This window comes from Prionailurus bengalensis, chromosome B4, assembly GCF_016509475.1.
Source record: "Prionailurus bengalensis isolate Pbe53 chromosome B4, Fcat_Pben_1.1_paternal_pri, whole genome shotgun sequence".
Lineage (NCBI taxonomy): Eukaryota > Metazoa > Chordata > Mammalia > Carnivora > Felidae > Prionailurus > Prionailurus bengalensis.
Genome location: NC_057358.1, coordinates 91,438,590 through 91,462,300, shown reverse-complemented (window position 1 = coordinate 91,462,300; position 23,711 = coordinate 91,438,590). Strand labels below are relative to the sequence as shown.

General features: G+C 42.9%; 1 protein-coding gene and 1 long non-coding RNA gene across 10 annotated transcripts in view; both read left to right on the top strand.

Moving 5' to 3' along the window:
• The window catches only part of GRIP1 (glutamate receptor interacting protein 1), a 687,726-nt gene that overhangs the window by 590,622 nt on the left and 73,393 nt on the right, over window positions 1–23,711 (top strand). For 4 of the 9 annotated variants that reach the window (XM_043562978.1, XM_043562973.1, XM_043562972.1 and 1 more), the window contains 4 exons: window positions 1,521–1,676; window positions 2,351–2,506; window positions 11,410–11,596; window positions 12,179–12,324. In XM_043562978.1, coding sequence (XP_043418913.1) covers window positions 1,521–1,676; window positions 2,351–2,506; window positions 11,410–11,596; window positions 12,179–12,324 — 645 coding nt within the window. The remainder of the gene's footprint in view (window positions 1–1,520; window positions 1,677–2,350; window positions 2,507–11,409; window positions 11,597–12,178; window positions 12,325–23,711) is intronic. The other 5 variants (XM_043562977.1, XM_043562975.1, XM_043562976.1 and 2 more) reach the window with 3 other exon arrangements.
• LOC122472956 lies at window positions 4,323–7,089 on the top strand. The gene is made up of 2 exons (XR_006294566.1): window positions 4,323–6,032; window positions 6,418–7,089. It is a non-coding gene; the product is annotated as an uncharacterized LOC122472956 (long non-coding RNA).

Below are 23,711 nucleotides of genomic sequence, written 5' to 3'. Positions count from 1 at the left end.
AGTGATACTCTCTCAACCTAAGTGTCCAGTGAGTGAGATTTGTTGAGTGAGAGATACGTATTTCCTTCAAAAGATACTTTATTTGTTGGCAAGTAGAGCGAAAGTAGGCAGAATCAATGTTATCCGCGAGAGTTCATCTGTTTTTATCGAGTGTACCGGCATCGTGCAAGCACCTTGCATATAGACCCGTGGGCATAATTCTCACGGTGGTCCTGTGGGGGCGATGCTTTCGTGGTCTCCATTTGACATGTGGGGAAACTGAGGCTAAGGGAGGCTGAGTAACTAGCCACGGTCCTATAGAGAGGAAGGGCTGGAGCCAGAACTGAAACCCAGGCCTGCCTCAGCCCACAGCGCTCTTTCATTGCTAGGGCTCTGGTTCCACGGGTAGCCTTACCCCAGAAAGGCTGTGAAGTGGCCAATGATGCTGACATCACAGATGGTACAACTTAAGCCCTTGTCTAAATGAGCTTCCTTTAAATACTTACGGAGCATTTGATTCTCTGCATGAATAAATACCGTCAAATAACTCACATGTAAGGCACCTCACGTTAGAATCATGATACTAAAAGGAGGTACGAGTTCGTTTGTTATTTTTCACTCTTGTTCAGTGAAAGACTTCGGATCGGACATAGTAATGAACATGACCTTGCTCATCTTTCAGAACACCTGGTAGAAAGTCTAAATAATATTGAAATTAGAATGGAAACGCACTACACATTTTTTTTCAATAAAGGGGACACGAAAATTTTGAAATAGCTTAACTAAAATGTTGTGGCATCTTAAGAAAATATAAGAACACGTGAAATCTTTTGAGAATTAACTGTTTCTTTCAAATGTAAACATATCTTTTTCAAAGATACAAAAAAGCATAAAATCTATTGAGACCTTTACTTATTAGGATACAAATATGATTCTGATATTGGTAGATGATTAAGAGTGGGTTGGTTTTTTTTTTTTTTGAGAAAAATCAAGTCCAAGTGATGGATCGGACTGTAATTAAAATGTCAGAACAGTAAATTGTGATATGTGACTGGTAAAGCACTTGAATCATGAGCCAGCATGATTTATTATTGCTCCTTCTATTCTTTTTCTCAAAACAAGTGCTACTAACTGACCAAGATGCGCAAATCTTTAATTACTAATCACGTGCCATAGATCTTTATGGCGTTGACTTTTAAGTTTAAAAAAAAAAAATGTTTTCAATCTGGTCTGTGAAGCACAGGGGGAGATTAGAAATTGATTCAATAGTCATTTTAAAAGAAGAAAAAATGGGCTGGCGAACGACATGCATTATTCTTGGGAAGATGGAAGGCTTCCATTCGTGATGTTAATCATCTGTTCTGCTGACCACTGAGAAAGGGCAAAGCCAGTAGATTTTCTTTTTCTTTGCAAGCAGCTTTCATTTTTTGTTACACTTTTTATTTGTACAGTTCAGTTACTTTTTCTTTTGTTTTGTTTTGTTTTGTTTTTGGTTCTTTGTTTGTTTGTTCTTATTTGTCATCATCACCTCATGTGGGCAGTGAAAATTCAGAGGAGCGACAGGCAACTTGCGTGGGATTCCTGGGCCAGCGACCACTGCAGCCTTCACACCTACCAATACCCTAATGCGTCCCACCCCGACCGTTGCAGAGCTCCGGCCCTGCCAGCCCCAAAGGCGCCTCCTCCCAACAGCCCTCGTAATGTTCCAGACTTTCTCCTCCTGGTCTTTTGTGAAAATTATATTCTGCCTCTTCCTCATCTGATTCATACCATATTTGGCTTCATGGGTGCTATGTGCTTTTTTTGTAATAGCAACTTATCGTTTCTGACATCTTTCTTAGTCTCTTCCCCTCCCGCCCTCCCCCCCCAATCAGAAAGCATTTGTCATTAGAGAAAGATGTAAATGTTCCTAATGCTTTATATGTGGTCCGGAAATTAACAGTCCAAAATATGATATAGAATACGATGTGCTCAGAACTTCCTTGTGTGCTTGGAACCACTGTGAAATTCACGTCAGAAAAGATCTACAAACGATGCATGTCTGTACTGGATGCACGGAGTTGTTGTTTACGCAGAAACGCGGTTTCATGTTTATCTCTGTGTGTGTCTAGAGCAAAATTCATAGAGCCTCCCTCTGGGTTGCATTGTGCTCAGGAGGATCGTGCTGCCCCTCAGGCAGCGGTGGGCTCTTGTAACTTTGAGATTCTACAGTGCCGTCTCCGTGGCTTCTGAGACCTGGTCTCTGCCCGGTCGGGGCACTGACTAGCCATTGCTGCCGTGTGTGTCTCTCGGGGTTGTCCCTGGCTGGCAAGGGTAGCAGGCTCACACCCCACCTGAGAATGCTCTGTGCCAAGTCTCCACTCTCTTACAGCAGCTTTGGTGTCTTCACCCTTCTCTCCTACCTCCATGAGTGCATACAGCCTGAGTTCCCTGAACATGGGGACTTTACCTCGAAGCCTCTACTCCACTAGCCCTCGCGGGACCATGATGAGGAGGAGACTGAAAAAGAAAGACTTCAAAAGCTCACGTAAGTGAAACAGTCACCGTTGTCTCATGGGCTGGAGAAGATGGGCGGGCTGGTCGGAGTCTGTGGGAAGAGTGTTTTCTGGTGCCTAAATGATCAGGTGGATGCTAAGGGGCTCCCAGCTCTATGCCAGAGGTCCCTGAAATGCTATCTAGTATCTACATGATACTGATTGCCCAGAACAATTTCAGACTGAATTAGTTAGTTTGTACTATCTTTGCCGACAACTTTTTGTTTGAAATTTCTTTTCTTGCTCTTTGGATCTGATACGGTAACCAAAGAGGTGATTTTTTTTCCCTTCGAGACTCCTTCCTTATATTCTGGGTGACTTTGGACATGAAACATTTGTTCTCAGTTCCTTACTCACTCCAAATCAATGTTTTGAAAACTAGGTCTCCCTCCTGATAAATATAAGAAAGAACCCCATGCATCTGTTTAGTATGATTATATCATGTAATCACTTCTCTTCCCAACCAGATCGAATCATAGTCTAGAGAGGTGGGAGTATTTCCTGTCCTATATGTCCCCTTTGGTGGCTGTAGTTGTGATTCCTATAGAGAAACTCAAAGAAGGTGGGGTCTCTTCCTGCACTTACCATAAAAATAAAATAAGGAACACCCTTAAGTTACCTAAGTAAAATAAAACCCAGACTCTTCAAGGCTGGAAGTGAAGAGAATGTTAGGAGAAGGGATGTTTGGACCTATTGGCTTTTCAGCTTGTTTGTCAGAGATTCATCTTCACAAGAGGACCCACCATGCCACCATCACGGAGACCAGCCACCACCCACCCTGGGAAATGGTCTCTTCATGTTACAGGAAGCTGAAGGTTTCCTTACAAAAAAAACCACTGCAAAAGATAGGGTCACACCGTGGTATAGTCATGATTTTGCCTTGCATATCCCTTCAAATGTAAGGGGATTTTTTCATCTTTAGTATATGTGCAGGACAGTAAATTTAAAAATAGGAAAATAGAAGGAAGGTTGAGTTTAGGTAAAATGAGAACAAACGGCTTCTGGAGTCTCAGATCTTTCTCAGCTGACACGAAAGTAAATTATTCAGTCTTGGAAGAAACCATTTGAAGGCAGTAGAGTGAAGTGGTTATAAGCATAGATGTGGGAACCAGGCTGCCCGTGCTCTCATCCCAGCATCATTGCTGTAGGACCTTGAGCAAGGCACCTAAGCTCTCTATGCCTCGGCCTCCTTAGCTACAAAACAGGGATTAATTACTTACTTCATTGGGTAATTGGGAAGATTATATGAAAGAATATACATATTCACACCACCAAAAGGGACATATGGGACAAGAAATACACTCTGTGAGGAGAATATATATTATTAAGTACATATTATGCATATTATTTTAAAATTATATATATTGGGGCACCTGGGTGGCTCAGTCAGTTAAGCATCTGACTTCGGCTCAGGTCATGATCTCATGATTCATGGGTTCGAGCCCTGTGTCAGGCTCTGTGCTGACAGCTCAGAGCCTGGAGCCTGCTTCAGATTCTGTGTCTGCCTCTCTCTTTGCCCTTCCCCCACTTGTACTCTGTGTCTCTTTCCTTCAGAAATAAATAAACTTAAAAATACATATATACATACATACAATAATATGTGTTAATACATGTACATATATGTACATACATATTATACACATAGTTTATGTATGTGTTATATATATAATTTTCTCAATTATATACCATATACAATATACTGTATACAATAAATACTATATATATTATATACATATGCTAGAACAACACCTGGTAAATGGTAAACACTATTTAATTGTTAGCCATTTGAATAGTTTAAGTGTTAGTTAGTATGCCTTGAATCTAAATTGCCACGTGTGAAAATCTGTTGACACTGTTCCCAACTTTAGGCATTTTTCACAGTGACTACTTTGGCATAATACATAGGTTCTGGGTCTTCCATGCAATGCCATCAGGGCTTGTGGTGGATTTTTGTATATGAAATTTTTTACAAGTAATGCCTTTGGGTGCAGCGTCCCTCACCGACAGCAACAGCCTAACAGCCCTCATCAGGGAAGAGCAATTAAAATGAATTCATTAATGTTTGTACTGCTGCTTGAATGGCTAGACATTTGTTTGTGTTAGGTAAGACTCACTCTGTTGACTAAAGGCATTAGTGACTCCAAATGAGTGATAATATGCTTGGCTATCTCGGGTTGATATTTACATAGCTTGAATTTTACAGTAGGAAACAAAGCTGAGATCACGCTGTCACTGATCCCCATAATCAACTCAAATTCTCTTTTGAATCAGAAAGTTATTCTCCAACATAGTAGAAACAGACAGACACGTGGCTCCAGAAATTGCAAGCTATTTGTGTTTTTTGGAGACATCGGCCACCAGGGCACCACTGACCGTATACCTACCAGAATGTTTATGAAAGTGTCTCAGGAGATCACACATTTTATATTGTGATCAAACAACAAGGTCCAAAACTTTGATTCGTACTCCAAAAAGGCCTACAAAAATAATGATAGCATTCCAAAGCCAGAAAAAAGTAATTGCTGTTTTTGTTCTTTTGTTTTTCTTAAGTTTCTCTTTTCTCTCTCTCTCTCTCTCTCTCTCTCTCTCTCTCTCTGCTTCTGGTATGGTCACATTCGATGTAAGGGTTTTCCCAAATAACTGATAATAAAAGTTTTATTATGCTCTCACTATACCATGGTTTATTTCCACCACTTTATTTATGTCTTTGTTCTATGCCACCGTTTGCTGCCCCCTTTCTAATACTTACGTTTCCATGGCAACCAGGCCATTTGTATGGACGATGAATCATGGCAAAGTCACAACAAATACAATAAAAAGTCTCTTCGCTGTACTGGTGATGAGGTGAGGCCAGAGCCTACAAAGCAGAAAAAATTCTCACATATGTTCCTGGTACAAAAGGACATGCCAGAAAAGAATTGAAGTCTTCTCATAAATATTGAAAGATTCTGTATCATTGACCGGAGGGGCGAATACAGGAAGTCTGTAACAACATGTAACAAGAATTAAAGCAGGAAAGTGCCGTGTTTGTTTCACAGGAAGAAGGATGAGTTTCCCCAGCACCAGGCTGGGAGGAGTGTCACAAAGCCCTGGAAGGATTGCAGAGCCGCGTCACAGAGGGAACCCTTTTGTCAGCTCTTCTGGAATCTTACTGACCTTTGCCCCACAGCCTGGGCTGTCCCTTTTTCTGCCTCAGAGGCTAAGGCTCTTTCCAGAACCCTGTCATCCCCCTGTGATGGCAGCATGACTGAGCAGCGGACCCGGTTCCTTCCCCCTGCTTCCTGCTTCTGCACACACAGCCAGTGTAGGCTCTGCCTGTTCTCAGTCCACCTGAATTGCAGCCAAGCGTAGAAGTTAGACGACATTCCCAGAATAGTCTTTGCCTCTTTTGCCATCCCCGTGTGCTACTAGGGAGGCCAACATGGAAAAGAGTTGAAAGGAAGAGAATGAAAAAACCTAACAAGTTTTGTCCCTGCCACCAACCACTGAAAAAAGATCGGAGGACAAAGGCGGCTAATGGTGAGCTTTTATAAGTGAGCATGCAGGGAGCCCTTCAGGGAACAGCCTAAGAGCTGCCCGCCCCACGAGCTGACCCCCATCTGGAGAAGGGAGCTGTTGGACACCCATACCGTGCGCCTGAACTGGATCACACGGTACACAGTGGGCTGGATCCCCAGCAGGCCGACTGTAAGGGGAAATACTTGAGTGACACAGAGGTCTTGAGTTACAGGATCAAATAATGGTGAACACCATATATGGATAAACCTTTGCAATCCATTGCTCCCTATACTTTTTAAATGCTTTTCCTATCTGACAGTTAACCTCACAGCCTTCTAAGAAGGCAGATTTTTAAGCTTTAGAAGCTAACAAGTTGTTTCTGGTTTTCCTCCCTTCCTTACACTAGAAAAGACAAGAATTGACAAAAACCACAGGGTCATTTCCTGCAAACCTGAAGGGTTGCGAACAGAACCCTCCAAACGTGAACAGGAGCAGGACAGAGCAGATGCGGATCGTGAACACAACCGTGGGGCCCACACCATTTAGCAGTGTTCACAGCATGTCAGTGATTTAGTCCTTTCCTTCCTCGCCTGTGAGTAGAAGAAATGGGCGCACTTCAGTTCAGAGCCAGGACCTTGCAGGAGTCTCTACTACCGGAGAGAGAATTCATCATACAAATTTTTAAATTAGGCATTATAATTCATAATAATTCACCTTTGTGAATGGTTGGCCACATTAATGAAGCAGGATAATCAAGCTCATCTTTTTTTCCTCTGAGTAATATTGGTTGCTTTTCTTCTTCTGGCTCATCATCTTTAAATCTACCATTTATCTTTTTCATGTCTGGTTATAATTTGCAAGACTTTAATTTGTGTGAGTAATCAGTACGTACAATTCCAAATGAAATTTTACTGTTCCAAAGAACATTTCAGTGTATCGAAGGACTTTCAGAGTTAATTATAAAATCCTAGATTATTTAATATAATCCTACATTTATTAGATACATTGTAAACTTTTATAATTATAAAACCAATATTTAACATAATTTTAATCCTAAATTAAAGGTCCTAATAATTTCTATTGTCTCAACTTGACTCCAGATGACGCTTACAAATTTAATGATGCCCACAGTGAGCACTTAGATCTATTTTCAAAACCTTCTAGAGAAGTCCGTTTCTGAACCATCTTCTCTAACTGTTGCAAGGATGCAGCAAGTCTCTCCTTCGAGAAGATCTTTACTATATCTAGCCTGATCTGTTCCTCCTATTATGATTGACCCATTTCTTCTTAATCCTCTCTTAGTGGAAATGGCATTTAGCTGACTTAAAGTTTCAAAAGTGGTTTTTAACTCCAGTTAAGTTGTCCAGAAATCTATACCAAACTGAGATCTCCGATGAAAAAACTGTGTATATTAATGTGAACCTATAGAAAAATTCACAGAAAGTATTCCTATTGAAGTAAGAAGTAATAGAAGATAGAATGGAAGTAATCTGCCAAATAGGGGATGTCCTAATATTATATTCCTGCCTACTATGAGAACAGACTGGAAAGAAATGCAACTCTCCGGATCCATACTACCTACTCCTGGCGGTTCTGTGCCATCAGGAACAAAATGTGTAATCTGGAGAGCAGGTAAAGTACAGTTGACATCAACAAAGCACACTAGAAAGTGTGATCTGAATGAATATAGTCCATGTGTCGGATCTTGGAATTGTAGGCCACCAGCTGTAAAAGGCTCAGGGTTGGAAGCTACCTTCACCCCCTACTGCAGGCTACTTTAATCTCATTGATGTGAATTTTGTTGTGAGAACTATGATGATGTTTCTTAAGAAGAAGTAGATTTTCCTTCCTTCTAGACAGATGACCTATCGCATCTTCCTCTGCCATGTCAGCTACAATGTCGGGATGAACTACATAGTGGAAAAATTGGGGTCCTGAGGGACAACTTTCTAGTTCCTTAACTCAGCAGAACCTGCATGAAATGTTGGTTCCAAAAAGAAAAATGTGGATAATATCACAAAACTCAATTCGTTCTTCCTTTATTTAGTGTTCATTGAATGTTCCGGGCATTGGGATTTCAAAGAGGAAAAGATCTGGGTTCCAATCTTTAAAAACAAGGATGCTGAATGCTGAAGTAGGACCATGTATTAGAAATGTGTAGATGTAGACAGGGGAGTACCTAACTCTGCCTGGAGAAAGCAGGGAAAGGGACATTGAAAGCCCAGGGGAAGAGCTAAAGGGACAGAGGGATGTAAGCAGGGCTGCAGCAGATAGGCAGGAGACTGGATAGGCAGGGGACATGAACTTATGAAGGTTCCCACGAGCTCTGTTAGCACTGGGGTGGTTGTTCTATAGAAAATAGGGAGGCGTTGAAAGAGTCTAAATGGGAGGATGACCTCTGCCCATTAGATAAGCCACTCTGGCAGCAATTGGGAGGCTGTTCGCATAAGACAAGAGGCAAGGACATGGTTCTAAGTCTATATAGTGATCTGTATTAGCAATGATGAGGCCCTACTTTAGAGAATAGATACACTGGGGGCCTCATCATGAAGAGAAAGTTAACCTGGCAAGTTGATATGTAGAAAATGTTGGGCATGAAAGGACCAGAAACATCCATATTCACGTATTTGAAATAAACTAAACATCTGAAATACAAATAATAAAAGCCTGGACTGAAGCGTTAACAATAAGAAGGGAAAAGAGGATTTATAGAAGTTAGATTTCAGTGGTCATCCTGAAAGGATTTAGCCATTGTCTTGATTGAATTTGAGACGATGGGGATGTTCTGAGTCAAAGGCTACTTTGAGATTTCAGGCCTGGTGGACTATAAGCATGATGGTCCCATTCATAGAAACCGTAGGGGGAATGCAAAAGAGAGGATGACTAACTCAATTTTTAAAATGTTGAGTTTTGAGGAGTCCGTGAGACCTTCTTGTGGATGGGATATCCACGTCAGGAAATTCATCACCGGAGCTTGAGAGAAACTGGAGAGGTAGATTTGAGAAGATACATGCAGAGGTCATTTTACAGAAGCAGTAGAAGTAAATGAGGGAAAGGAGAGTAGAGAAGGCTTAGAGGAGAACCACAGGGAAGTCTATGTTTGCCGTGTAGACTACGCAAAGGAACTGGGAGGGGCTGAAAAAAGTCAGAAACTAAGAACGAACCTTCACTGAAACCAAGGGAGCAATTTCAGAAAGAAAAGGATAGTTCCCAAGCCACTTGCTTACAGAGTAGTTAGAGCAGAAGATGGCCATTGATTTTGGCCGTCAGGAAGTCATCAGTGAGAGTAGTTTCAGTAAAGGGTGAAAGGAGAGGCCAAGTTTTAAGCAGGCCCAGAATCAGTACAAACCCATAGGGAGAGGTCAGAAAGCTAGGGGAGTGAGCAGGAAAGTTGGAAAAAGCAAGAGAGAAGTATTTATGACACAAAATCACAGGGAGCCGAAATGGATAGGACCAGAAAGGAGGAGGTAGCCTTGAAATGGAAAGAAGGATACATCCTCCTGGGGAAAAGAAGGAAGTTAGAATAGATGATACAGAGAAATCGAAGTTGAAAAGAATGCTTTTAAGGAACTCTTGTCAAATGGCTGGATCTTTTCAGTCTGGTAGGAAATGAAGTCAGGAGTCAAGTTTGATCCTTATAAGGGTGGAAATGTTTGAGACAGATCCCGTGAGAAATCAAATAAGGAGTCAAAGGGGGCGCGTAGGTGGCGCAGTCGGTTAAGCGTCCGACTTCAGCCAGGTCACGATCTCGCGGTCTGGGAGTTCGAGCCCCGCGTCGGGCTCTGGGCTGATGGCTCGGAGCCTGGAGCCTGTTTCCGATTCTGTGTCTCCCTCTCTCTCTGCCCCTCCCCCATTCATGCTCTGTCTCTCTCTGTCCCAAAAATAAATAAAAAAAAAACGTTGAAAAAAATTAAAAAAAAAAAAATAAGGAGTCAAAGTATTACACAACAGAAAATTCCAGGGCCCCATAGAGAATTGTGTGAATGTGTAGTGACTTTCTCTAGCACCCATCAGCAACTTAGTAAGAGCACGGGAGTGGAGTGGGAATTACCAAAGAATATTGAGTATTAGACTGTAGAAAATGTCATGAGCTTTCAGCATCTCTGATTCCAGCAGCTGCATCATTGAAGTGGTCACCAGGGATCCAGGGGGAGCATGGAGGGAAACGATGCCAGTAAAAGGCAATACACAAAGATGGTAACTTTCAAACTGGATTCCCCAGATTCCCACAGGAGGGATGGGAAGGCCTCCTCTAGGGTCTCCCATTCCTACCTCAGTATCTTCAGTAGCTCTGGTTTTATCTGAAATACAAAGACATCCCTTACATGCTTTCATTTGAAGAGGGAAGGGTCAGGGGGAATCTGTTGCTAACAAGTTTGCAAACCACTGGACTGGAAGACAGGTGAGAGAGAGTGGGGCTAGAAGTCATCAAGGAGGGAGAATGAGGTCGGAAGGACCGGGGGGAGATGGCTATTAAGATTGCGTGGTCAACAAAGAGGATTCAGACATGAAGATCCCAGAGTGGTCTCCAGGTTGGATGGTGGGGTCCAGCACAGGGTTCTGCTGATAGAGAGCTGAAGTCGGGTGGAATTGCTAATAATCAGCACTGAGAGACCCAAAGAAGCACAAAGCCAGGCGTTCAATTATTGCCATGATGTCAAAGATACTGAGGACATGGAAAAACGACAGACTAGAAGGGGCAAATTAAGAGCCGAGTCTGAAGTCAGTGAGGAAATGGGGGGAAACAGGAAAAGTAGAGAACATCATGGGTTTGAAGAGGAGACAAAGCAGAAATAAGTACATAATATAGAACTTCAAAATAGGAGTGGTTTAAGGTAAAAAGCACTGCATGTGTGGGGCACGGAAGGTTCTAACCCTTTCTCTGTCCTTGTCCCCTGCAGGGAGAGTGAAAGAAAATAGCTTCTGGGTGGAGGGGTTTCTGAGGTACATGGTGTCAGCAGATGTCAATCGCAGTAAGGAGGCCAGACTCTTTTGGAGGAAGTGACAGTCCCACATGGGACCCTGCAGAGAGCTTGCTCACAGAAAGCAAAGGAGGCGCAGGTCCCAGTGGGCATCAATGAGAGAAAGGCATCGGGGAGTGGAGTGGCCTTTTCGTGACCCGCCAGAGATCCAGTGGGAAAGAACGAAGGCTAAAGAGCCAAAATTTGGGGATAGGAGAAATAGAAAGTTTAAACGACTCCATCAAGCCAACCCAATGCTAGATTAAGGTTGACGACCAGCACGAACTTATTTCAAGGAGACCAAAATATCCCACCATTACCAATGAGCTTTTTTTTAATTTTTCCTTCTTTCAGAGACATAATCTGTGTCAGCAAGGCCGGCGTCTCTGGTGCTTGCTCCAACCTAACGTCATTCTTTTTCGTGTTTGTTCCTCCAGTGTCTTTAGCCTCGAGCACAGTGGGCCTGGCTGGGCAGGTCGTTCACACAGAAACCACAGAAGTTGTGCTGACAGCCGATCCTGTCACAGGATTTGGGATCCAACTGCAGGGCAGTGTGTTTGCCACGGAGACGCTCTCTTCCCCACCTCTGATTTCCTATATTGAAGCTGACAGCCCAGCCGAGAGGTAAGACACTCCTTGACAGCATCCTTTTCTGTGTATTTCTTGTGCCCGGTATCTTTGAATAGCTAATAAATTAGGGAACAGGGCTCAATGCAGGAAATGCAGGATGTGATGAACTCTCCGTTCAGACAGTAAAATTTTACGTTCTTGATAAGGTTTGAGAAGAAAAACGAGCGTGGATGCCTTTATCTAGCAGATTGTTGTCTGGCAGGGACTGGAGGCTGTATTAATTAAAAAGGAAAATATCTCTGAAGTTCCAACTTTATTATAATCATTCCTCTGCTGTGGGGAGCTGTACATTCATCACTACTATATATTGGTTCAGATCAGATTAAAACAATGCCATAGTTTCAAATTATTTGTTCCTTCTCTGGGGTACATCAACATTGCCTGGCTCACATCTGGAGCCATCAAACACAAGAGTGCAAGACCTTGCAGTTGACCTAATACGATGCCCACAGCATTGAATGAACAAGACCGAATGGTTACGCTATTTCACAAGGATCAAACAATACAGATTTGGCAACTTCAACTTGATAATTACTTACTCTGGCTACAGTCTCTAACATGTGGTTCTAAATATAGATGTGGGGTGCTACAGATTGGAGACAGAGTGATAGCCATTAATGGGATTCCAACTGAAGACAGCACCTTTGAGGAAGCCAACCAGCTCCTCCGAGACTCTTCAATCACGAGCAAGGTCACACTGGAAATCGAGTTTGATGTTGCAGGTATGGTCATATAATCGCGAGTCAGCTGCAGAGTCAGGAGTGGACCGCATGTGAATTATATGGATTGTGTGGCAGATGGGGAGCTATTTTTTTTTACCTACTGAACATGTTTTTGTTTAGGAGATTTGGGGTGTCATTTTGTATTGAGCATTACTTTTGTACTATTCGTTAAAATGTCACCATAAGAACAGATGAAAATAAATGTGACAAAGTGAATAAGTATTAGCTGCTATAAAGGTGATTTTAAAAAATCACGTACCCTTTATTCTTCCTGATTTTCCCCTATATGCTCGAGAAACCATATTCTTCTGTCACATGGATGAGAAAAGCCTGTCTTTGACCCTTCCCACTGCAAAGAACATGTGGAAGTTTGGTAGGGAACAATGAAAACGCATTAGGTGGATTTATACAAGCCCAGCAGGTAAATAATTCATTCTCTAGTGTGAAAAAGAAATTGCACCGGACACTTGTTAAAAACAAGGAAGACTTTATTCAAGACTATTTCAAGAGAGATCAAGAGTTGGAATAGGGAAGAGAGATTAAACTCAATCCCAAAGACAGTATGGGCAGGTGGGAATTTATGGCCACCAAGCAAGGTGAGGGTAGGGAGTCATGGAATGAAAAATTACTAACAGGAACTTGATTAGATATCAAGGGGGTGGGAATGAGGAATTTGATTGTAGATTCCAGGGTGGGGGGATTCCAACAACCTGAGTTAGCAGGATTCTCGCTAAAACTGGGCTCGGCAAGTCAAAGATAAGGCCTCGTTGAAAAGAGGACCCAGAGGAGCCTAACTTAAGTTTGATCGGGAAGGGAATCCTTGTCAGTAGCTAACAGGTGTGTGGATTTTGAGGTCGCTGCTAGTTTCCATTTAACGAAATGGTCTTCATACAGTGATATACCACTTCATAGAGCCAACAATCTTTACCAACTGGTAAAGATACGCCTTTGGACGTAGGGATTGCATCTTCCCAGCAAATGCTTGCTGAGTGTTTACTGTGGGCCAGCTGGAGATGCAGCAGTAGACATGGAAGAAAAAATAACTCCTTCCTTCATGAAGCATATAGTATTACAGAAAGTTGATTTTTAAGTTAATGAATATAACTTTAGACAGTAATAAGTGCTCTGGGGAAAAGAAAACAGGATGGGGATGAGAGAATGGCTGTGGGGAGCTATTTTCATGGGATGATTCTCTGAGGAAGTGACATTTGAGCAGAGATTTGAAGGTTGGGAAGGAGCCAGCTACGTCCTGGGAGGAGGGTATTCCAGGTAGAAGGAACAGCCAGCGTAAAAGACATGGGCCAGATTAGTAAGATGGATGGATTTGAGAACCAATGGAAAGGGTTCTCACTGCAGCATAAGGAAGTTGGGGGTGACGATCACGTTTGGAATTGGAGATGGGGTAATAAGGATTGGAAGGGGCCAACTTAAGATGTGGCTTGAAGCAGGACTAGCAGAACTTGTTTATGGAATGGATATGGAAAATGAGAGAAAGGGAAAATCATGGATGACTCCTGAGGTGTAAGAGTCAGCAATCAAGTAGAGTGATGGCTTTAAGCGAGAGGAAGACTTGAGGAATGGAAATTTGAGGATAACAACAAGTTCTGTTTTATGCGAGTGGGTTAGGGGCAGAGAGAGAGGGAGACACAGAATCGGAAGCAGGCTCCAGGCTCCGAACTGTCAGCACAGAGCCCAACGCTGGGCTCTAACTCACAAACCGTGAGGTCATGACCTGAGCTGAAGTCGGTCACTCAACCAACTGAGCCACCCAGGCACCCCGAACAAGTTCTATTTTAGACATGACTAGGCAAATCCAGTTTAGACATGACTAGGCAAACTGCCAGTTCTAGGGGGAAAGGGACAAGCACATCCATTCCTTAGTTCAGAAGACAATTATCGAGCACCAGTTACTCAGTGCTAGGCACTGTGCTATGTTCAGATCATTTAAAGGGAAAATAAAAAGGATTAATATCTTCAAAGAGCTCAGAGTCAATTAGACAAGAGCCAGATCTGCTAAAAGATAAGAATAGACTTACTGAATGTGTGTTGCCACTGGCATATGAAAGGAAGTGCCCGATGGGGGATCTGGGCCAGAGAGCAGCCTTGAGGAGGAACCACCATGTCAGTGACTGGTGAAGTCACTGAAATACAGGAGACCAGTAAGGAACGAGTGGCAGGAAGGAGGGGATGCTGCCTGAGGAATTCTAAGATGGAAAGGGGAAGGATGCTAGCCAAGGAAATAATGTAGGTGCAATATGAGAAGTGAAAGGAGAACCCAAAAAAGGTAGCATTTTGGAAACCAAAACAAGAACTTCAAGGTCGTGGTCAATAGCATAAAGGGGCTTCAGAGAATTCAAGTAATATAAGGCAAGAAAGGTCCATTGGATTTGGCAATTCAGAAAAAAAGACATTGCAGAGTATATTCAGGGAGTTGGGGGACAGGAGTCAGACCACAGAAAGCCGAGGAGTGAGGAATGGGCAGAGAAATACAGGCAGGCTATGCTTGCTTTCTGCCAATGAACTGGGTTTTGAAAGAGGGTAACTAGAAAAATGCAGTGAATGGATAAAAAGGACAGAGGCCACTGTGACCTCTTCTTGTTTGAAAACTTCTACAGCATTTAATTACATACTGGACACTCTATTTTATCCTCTAATCAGTGGTTCTCAGTCAAGATCAGTTTTGCCCTGTGGAACATTTGGCAATGGTAAGAAATTTCGCTGTGGGTGAGAAAAAGATGGGGTAAAAGATAAAAGATTCGGAGTTCATTGTTTTGTTGTTTTGTTTTGTTGAGATTGGAGAGATCTGAACATGTCTGAGGCCTGAAGTGAATGAGGGAGAAAAAAGATAATTGATGGATATAGGTCCCTAAAGGGATGAGCAGAGAAGTTGTCTAGAACACAGGTAGATAACTAGTCTAAGACAAAAGGTTGATGGCCGCCTCTTGTGAGTTTGAAGAGAAGGATGTGAGAATATAACTATTGAGACATTCATGTAAGAACTGTCAAGCAAAGGTAAAAGGATCAGCATCTTGGAGAGTTGAAAAGAATGATGGTTTAGAATAGCTAATGGGGAAATGACTGAGAAAGCTAACCAGACCCATGTACAGAGATTTTCCAGTTGGGTGGTGGACCATGTAAAGTCCAGAAGCTCTAAGTTAATAGCACTGTCAACCTGCACGGCCAAGTAGTTTTTTGTCAGGTGGCCTCAGCTACTGAGGAGTAACAGCAGAGGTGCTAGGTGATTAGACTGAACCAGAGATTGAGATTTCCAGAGAAGGGTCAACAGAAAGAAAACTAAAGTCGCAGCAGTTCAAATTGTTGCAGGAAGAACAGATGAATAACTATAGTAATAACATCAAAATCATGGTAATACTACGAAATGCTTACTCTATGGCATGTCACTCTTCTAAGCACTGCATGTGCATTAGCTCACTTACAACAGCAATGGAGGTTACTATTATTTTGTCGCCAGAAAACTGAAGCCCATGGAGTTAATGGTAGGGCAGGGATTTTCACCCAGTTGGTCTGGCTCCTAAGGCCATGCTCTAACCACTACATATACTGCCTTGAGGGAATCTAGGCTACAGATGGATGGAAGTCAATAGTGGATCATCATGGTAGACTGGGAAGAAAGAGAGGACTCAAGGGCTTAGGAGTATTCAGGAAGAAAAATGGGCGTAGTAAGAGAAAGTTGAGGAGGGAGCTAATGGCGGGAGACTGAGGTCAAAGTGGCATATTAGAGCTTAGCATTTCAGAGAAGGTCAAGTAGGGCTCAGGGTAGTGAGCTGCTGAAGTGAAGTAGAAGGGAGGCGAATATTATTCAACCAGAGGTCTGGGAAATTGGAATGCAGTGTGATGGAAAGAGCATCCACACAGTGGAATCTCCCAGAAGGAGGGCAGGACGTGGAATGAGGGAGTATGCACTAGCTGTTGTTGACATGCTGAACACAAGCCCATCAGAGGATCTCTGCAGTTTCCCCTGCCTGAGTAGCTTTTCCCTCCCACGTTCAGGTGGTTTGTTACTTCATTCAGATCTTTGCTCAAATATCACTCGTTCAGGGAATCATTCCCTCACCATAACACTCTGTTCCTGTGCCCAGATTTATGGTTCTTCTTAGCCTTACTCATGCTCTGATGTTATATTGTGGATGTACTTATTGTCTCATCTTCTCCACTGGAAAAATATCTATGATGTCAGGGACTTTGTGCCTTTTGTTCACTAATGTATCCCAGCACCTAGAATAGTGCTTGGAATACAAGAGCCTCTCAGCCAATACTTGGTGAATGAATGAATAAATGAATGAAGTGCATTTGTCTCTCCTGAGGGACTGGATCCAGGAACCTCAGTTTGCATCAAGAACTGATTTCAGGGGTGCATGGGTGGCTCAGTCACTTACCCTTCTGACTCTTGGTTTTGGCTCAAGTCATGATCTCACAGTTCGTGGGTTTGAGCCCCACATCAAGCTCGGTGCTCACAGCCCAGAGCCCGCTTGGGATTCTCTCTCTCTCTCTCTCTCTCTCTCTCTCTGTCCCCCCCCTCTAAAAATAAATAAATAAACTTAAAAAAAAAAAAGAACTGATTTCATATCCACTATTTCTCTGGAGTTCCTGGTCTCTCGGTGTTGCTTGTCTCTGCGTATCTGCTCCATTTGTCTCTCTACAAGTTTTTTCTGGCTTTTGATTGTACTTGATTGCCCCATCTTTGCTAAAGGGCCCAGCCAGTGCCAGCCAGTTCAAGTTTCTAATTCTCAGATTTGTTAGCTTCCCCTTCTTGTCAGCTGTGACCAAGCAGGAATCTGGTAGAAAGACCCCGTAAGGATCAGTCAGATGTTGATGAGGGTGTGCTTTTCAAAGAAGGCTGTCCAGCAGCCCCAGAATGTATTACTACAATCACAGAACATTAGTGGTGAAGGAACTCTTACACTCCAATACCTTCATTTATTTATAAATGGAGAAACTGAAGTTTGAGCGGGGAAACTCAAGGTCATAGAACAAAGTAGACTGTTGACTTGTGCCTGTCTTTTTCATATCATATTACACTGCCTGTTCAGGAGATGTGGGGGTTTCCAGCACGAAAGCGCAGGATTTCTGAATTTCTGCCTATTGTCGTTGTGTGTTGAGGGGAGATGGCCATCCTGTGCATTGTAGGATGTAACACAGCATATTCCTGAAACCCCTCTGTAGTGGAATGGCCAGCACAATTTGACCTCTGCCATAAGCAGAATCCAAGCATTTACTTGTGCTATCAATACATGTTTATTTTATGTGTATCCTCAATGTTTTTTCATTGTTTAATCCATACTTAATGTATATGTATAGCTTAATATTTGCTGATTAACTATTTGAATATCCTTGGTTTAAGCTCCTCTAAGAAATAGAAACTTGTCTATTAAACTCACTCTGTTCAGTGCCAAGTTTGCTTGAATAAGAGACAGGGGAAAAGGGACCAAAGGTCTTTCCCCCCTGCCCAATTATTCCAGACATCAACGTGTTTCAAATGGATAGAAATGATGTAGAATAAGGCCAGAAAAAAAAATATGCTCCCATCCTGTCATTCTCTCCTCCCTTGCTCATGGCCAACATCACTAATTGATTTCAGTATTCTCCTGCTGAGCCCAGACACAACATCAGAATCTCCAATAAAACACTTTAGTTAGTCATTACCAATCTACTGGAATCTGCTGGAAACTGCTGGGGTCAGAAAGCTCTCTTGTAGCCAACTGAGATCTTGGAACATTGGTATAGGAAATCTCTGGACATGAGCTAATTCAAGACTGTCCTATCCTGGATTCACTCCTAATTGCCCGAATGTGGGCCACCCATTTCCAAAGTTCTTCCTCAGAAATATACCAAGATATTAATTCCCAAACTATTGGGTCTCAGAGCCAAGCCATCTCTATTTTAAGTAACACAGAGTTTAAAAAGCTTGCCTGTCAGTGAAAGACAGATACCATATGTTTTCACTCATATGTGGATCCTGAAAAGCTTAACAGAAAACCATGGGGGAGGGGATGGGGGGAAAAAAAGTTACAGAGAAGGAGGGAGGCAAACTATAAGAGGCAAATGCTGAGAACAAACTGAGGGTTGATGGGCGGTAGGAGAGAGGGGAAAGTGGGTGATGGCATTGAGGAGGGCACCTGTTGGGATGAGCACTGGGTGTTGTATGGAAACAAACTTGACAATCAATTATATTTAATTTAAAAAAAAAAAGCTTGGGGTGCCTGGGTGGCTCGGTCGGTTGAGCGTCTGACTTCGGCTCAGGTCATGATCTCACAGTCTGTGAGTTCGAGCCCTGCATCAGGCTCTGTGCTGATGGCTCAGAGCCTGGAGCCTGCTTCCGATTCTGTGTCTCCCTCTCTCTCTGCCCCTTCCCTGCTCATGCTCTGTCTCTCTCTGTCTCTCAAAAATGAATAAACGTTAAAAAAAATTAAAAAAAAAAAGCTTGCCTGTGAGTACACTCTTGCCTAAATCTATCTCTTTTAATGGGCACCACTGTATAAACAACATTGTAGTGACATTGATGGGATTCTTTTTAAAGCTGAAATTATTCACAGCCTCATCACTTTAATAAAAGTTTTTTTATATTTCTTTACAAGGTCATTTATCATGTATATAATTTTATAAAGCTATATTTATAATATATACACAACTTACATTTTGCCTTTTTCAATACTGTCTTTTAAATACCAGTCTACAAAATTGTGGACACTTGAAGATTCTGCTTTGACTATGAAGTTATTTTGTCAGAAAAAAAAAAAAATACGGCTTTGTTCTGGAAAGAAGTCCCAGTGAAAATCCTATCAAATGATGTTTGCCATCATTGCGGGAGCCCCCCCCGTGCTTTCCTCTGAGTGGCTGGGGGTTAAGCATCTACGTTTCCCCGCTCCCTCTCAGAATCCCTTACTTTTTCAAGTCTCACAAGGGTGTGCAGGTTGATGAATTATGATAGGGTGATTATCTTACTGTGCCAACAACGAATGCTTCAGGCAGGAAAAGCAGGCCGATTGGAAAGAAGGGAGCCTTTGTTTACCCAAATGTGTTTTTAATTACAGTATTAACAAAGATAAGGCAAAACAAGAGAAGCACAAAATAATCACATGGGAGTCTAACAAAGTAAACATTCCAACTGTTTGTTCTAAACCTATGATTTCTCCAAGTATCTTTTCCTCTCCAATAGTAGTTCTTTAAGAAACACCAACGTAGGGGCGCCTGGGTGGCGCAGTCGGTTAAGCGTCCGACTTCAGCCAGGTCACGATCTCGCGGTCCGTGAGTTCGAGCCCCGCGTCGGGCTCTGGGCTGATGGCTCAGAGCCTGGAGCCTGTTTCCGATTCTGTGTCTCCCTCTCTCTCTGCCCCTCCCCCGTTCATGCTCTGTCTCTCTCTGTCCCAAAAATAAATAAATGTTGAAAAAAAAAAATTTTAAAAAAAGAAACACCAACGTAAATAGGCCTTTGCTTCAACCACCAAATAACTGTGTGGGCAAAAACAAAACAAAGAAGCAAAAAAACTTACCAAGTATAAATAAATCATGTTAGCATTTAAAGATTAAAATGAAGCCACGGCTGATCAAAGAGATTCATTTGTTGATATTTCTTCATCATTATGAATATTTCAAATCTCGTGTTGTCAAACATGATTCATTACTATTTTCCAGAAAGTGGTAATATCTCCTCCAGTGTCATTAACAATGTTAATCTCGGTCAAGGTTCCCTGCATTAAAAATTTATAAAAGCAAAATGTTGCTATAGTAACAATTCTAGATCAATGATTCCCGGCCCGTAGGGTTCCAAGACCTCATTTGTATAGGAGCATCATGGACAAGCTGTTATATGCATACGTGAATACATGTATACATACATACGAGCATACCATATGCTCCCCTCCCCTTTCACAGAGAATTTTTGTAAAAAACACAGAACACTAAAACAAACATACATGAAGTGAGTTCCGGAATTAGCGAAGCCGTTTCTGCCTCTAAAGCTTCTTATGCATGTACTCACGGACCACTTGCAAGCCTTATCTGGGTAATGAAATTCCTACCACACCCATGAACACTTCTGTGGAGGCTTTCTGCTTAGCTCCCATCCCATTTCCTCTACCAGCTCAATGTGTTCACAGCCCTGGAGGACAGGAAATGCAGACAGCCCCAGGAAGCTCTAGAATCAGACAAAAGGGCTGTCATGGCCAAGCACAGGCTCTCCAAGACCTCGTGCAGGCTCCTCATGTGCACTCGCTTCTCTCTGCAGACTGGCTGTTGGTGCAGATAGGCAAAATGTGGTCAATTCAAATGCCCTCTCAGCCCCCAGTCTGCATGCTAATTCCCCACTCTTAACTGTCACTTTGGGGGTGAGAAGAAGGTGGCAATTAGTCTTCCATTGTTGGAACAGGGAATGTAGAGGACTTAGGGAAGAGATGGAAGAAAGGCACAGATTTGAGAAATGTTTGGGAAGTAAATATTTATACCTGCAGCATCAAAAGCCAGGAAGTAAGCACACCTATATACTGTTACTTACCTCTTTTCTTTTTCTCCCCCAGTGTATCAAACCTAGCCAGTCTTTTTGAAATCTATTAGGGAAAATAATTTTATCTATCTCAAGACCTATTGGGAAATGGGAAGGGTACAAATTCTTTTTTTTTTTTTAAGTTTATGTTAGAGAGAGAGAGACAGAGTGCACATAAGAAAGGGGCAGAGACAGAGGGAGAGAGAGAGAATCCCGAATAGGCTGTACTGTCAGTGCAGAGCCCAATGCAGGACTCGAACCCAAAAACTATGAGATCATGACCTGAGCCAAAATCAAGAGTCGGATGCCCAACCGACTGAGCCACCCAGGCTCCCCAAGGGTACAGATTCTTTATGAATAAACGAATAAATATATATCGGTCCTTTCTGGTACATCAGTGTGTTAGTTGGGGACAACAGCAAAGCCAAAGACATCCACTCACAGTCCGTGACACTCATCGAAGAGTTAAGAAGAGTAGGAGGGTGCTAAGCAAAATAAGTCAGAGAACGATGAATACCGTATGATCTCATTCATATGTGGAATTTAAGAAACAAAAAAAGAAAATAGGGAAAAAGTCTGAGAGAGACAGAGGAGAGAGAGAGATTGGCAGACCAAGAAATAGACTCCTGACTGTAGAGAACAAACTCGTGGTTACAGGGCGGGATGGGGGTGGGGGGGCAGAGGGATGGAGGAAATAAGTGATGGGGATTGGGGAGGGCACTTGTGATGAGCACTGGGTGTTGTATGGAGGTGTTAAATCCCTAAATCACACACCTGAAACTAATATTGTGGTGTATGTTAACTCATCAGAATTTAAGTAAAAACTTAAACAAAAACAAAACAAAACAAAAACAAAGACCAGTGGGAGGGGCTGGGAGAAGCAGCAGCCTCCCTAGCTTCCCTGGGAAGTGTGCACAGCACCGAAAGAAAAGAAAGGGCCCCAAAGGGTCGACTTGCCTTCACTTGGCCCAACAGCCAGGACTGTGAGAAGCAGCTTGGGGATCCTTTTTTCACAGGTGGCATTCTAGAAGCCCGGAGGGCCCAGAGAAATCAAATTTTTATTGTGTTTTCCAGTTGAACAGCCTGTGGCATATCTTCTGTTTTGGAAGATCAGATTCTTGTCTTATAAAAGGTTCACTGGCCTCAATTCCTCCTAGAAAAGTCCAAAAGGCCTGGACGGGCAAGTTAAGGCTGAGGAAGGGAGTCTCCAGCTATTTTCATGAGACCATCCCCACTTCCACCTAAGCTTGGCAGAGACAAAATGTGTTCAGTATGTGATTAACAAATTGAACCCAGGGCCTCATGGTTGTGGTTGAGTCCTTGTGTGCGGGTTAAGCACTGAGCAAAGTCAAGCAGTAAAAATGCTTTAGTTCTGCCATCCCACAAGCCCCCACTTACGCTAATGCTTCCCTTCACGGGCGCCTTCCACCCCTTTCCAAAACCTTCAAGAAAGGATTACCGTCATTAGCAGCTTAGGGTGAATAGATGTTATCTCCTCAGAGGATATTTTCTTGCTTTCTTGCTTTCTTTTCTTAATGTTTGTTTTTGAGAAAGAGAGAGAGAGAGAGCGCATGAGCAGGGGAGGGGCAGGTAGAGAGGGAGACACAGAATCTGAAGCAGGCTCCAGGTTCTGAGCTGTCAGCACAGAGCCCGATGTGGGACTCGAACTCACGAACCTCAAGATCATGACCTGAGCTGAAGTCGGAAGCTTAACCGGACGTTTAACGTATTTTCTTTTCAGCCTTAACTCTAACTGAAGGTCTCCCAGACTGTTAAAGGAATTTTAAGAAGAGTCTATTTAAGAATATGTAGCAGTTTCCTCTTTTCTCCAATACTAGTCAGGCCCTGGTAAATCAACTGAGTGCTATCCAGGGTTGAGATTCAGCCAGCTCCACTGATTCTCTCTGTTGCTACAGTGTCACCTTACCTCTGTACCGGTTGGACAGGATCTGAGCCAACCTGCACCCTGTCCCAGTGCCCCCTGCCCTCCCGTTCCTCCCCGGGACCTCCCAGAGCTCCCCATGATCCAGAAACCTAAGCACAATCCTCGATGCAGTTGGGTCCTCCGGGGACCCTCTGTTCCAACCTAGCAGTCAGCGTCCAGTCTGACTGGTTGTGGCCAGTACCCTTCTGGCTGCAAAATATTTTGAGTATCACTCTTGCTTCTACCTCTTGAGGGGTACTTTTCACTGTTTATATTACAAATTAAGGCACCTCCTATCCCCCACCCCCAGCCCCTATCAACAACCATCGCATCAAACTGAAATTTCTCATAAAACCTATTCCCTTAGCTACCTTCAAGAAACAGTTGAAAAAAAGAATTGCTGACTAGGTAAATTCTGGAAAAATATGGTTGAAGAGAAAGAAAAAAAAAAAAATATATATATATATATATATATATATATATATGTAAAACCAGACCTATGACTAAACTTTAGTATGCCTAAGAATTACCTGGAGAGTAGGGCACCTGGGTGGCTCAGTTGGTTGAGCATCTGGGTTCGGCTCTGGTCATGATCTCATGGTTCATGAGTTCTAGCCCTATGTCAGGCTCTGTGCTGACAGCTCAGAGCCTGGAGCCTGCTTCAAATTCTATGTCTCCCTCCCTCTGCCCTTCCCCACTCACTCTCTGTCTCTCTCAAAATAAACATTAAAGGGGCACCTGGGTGGCTCAGTCGGTTGAGCCTCTGACTTCAGCTCAGGTCATGATCTCACAGTTCGTGGGTTTGAGCCCCGCGTCAGGCTCTGTGCTGACAGCTCGGAGCCTGGAGCCTGCTTCAGATTCTGTGCCTTCCTTTCTCTCTCTGCCCCTCCCTTGCTCACACTCTGTCAATCTCTCTCTCAAAAAATAAAAAAACATTAAAAAAAATTTTTAATAAACATTTTT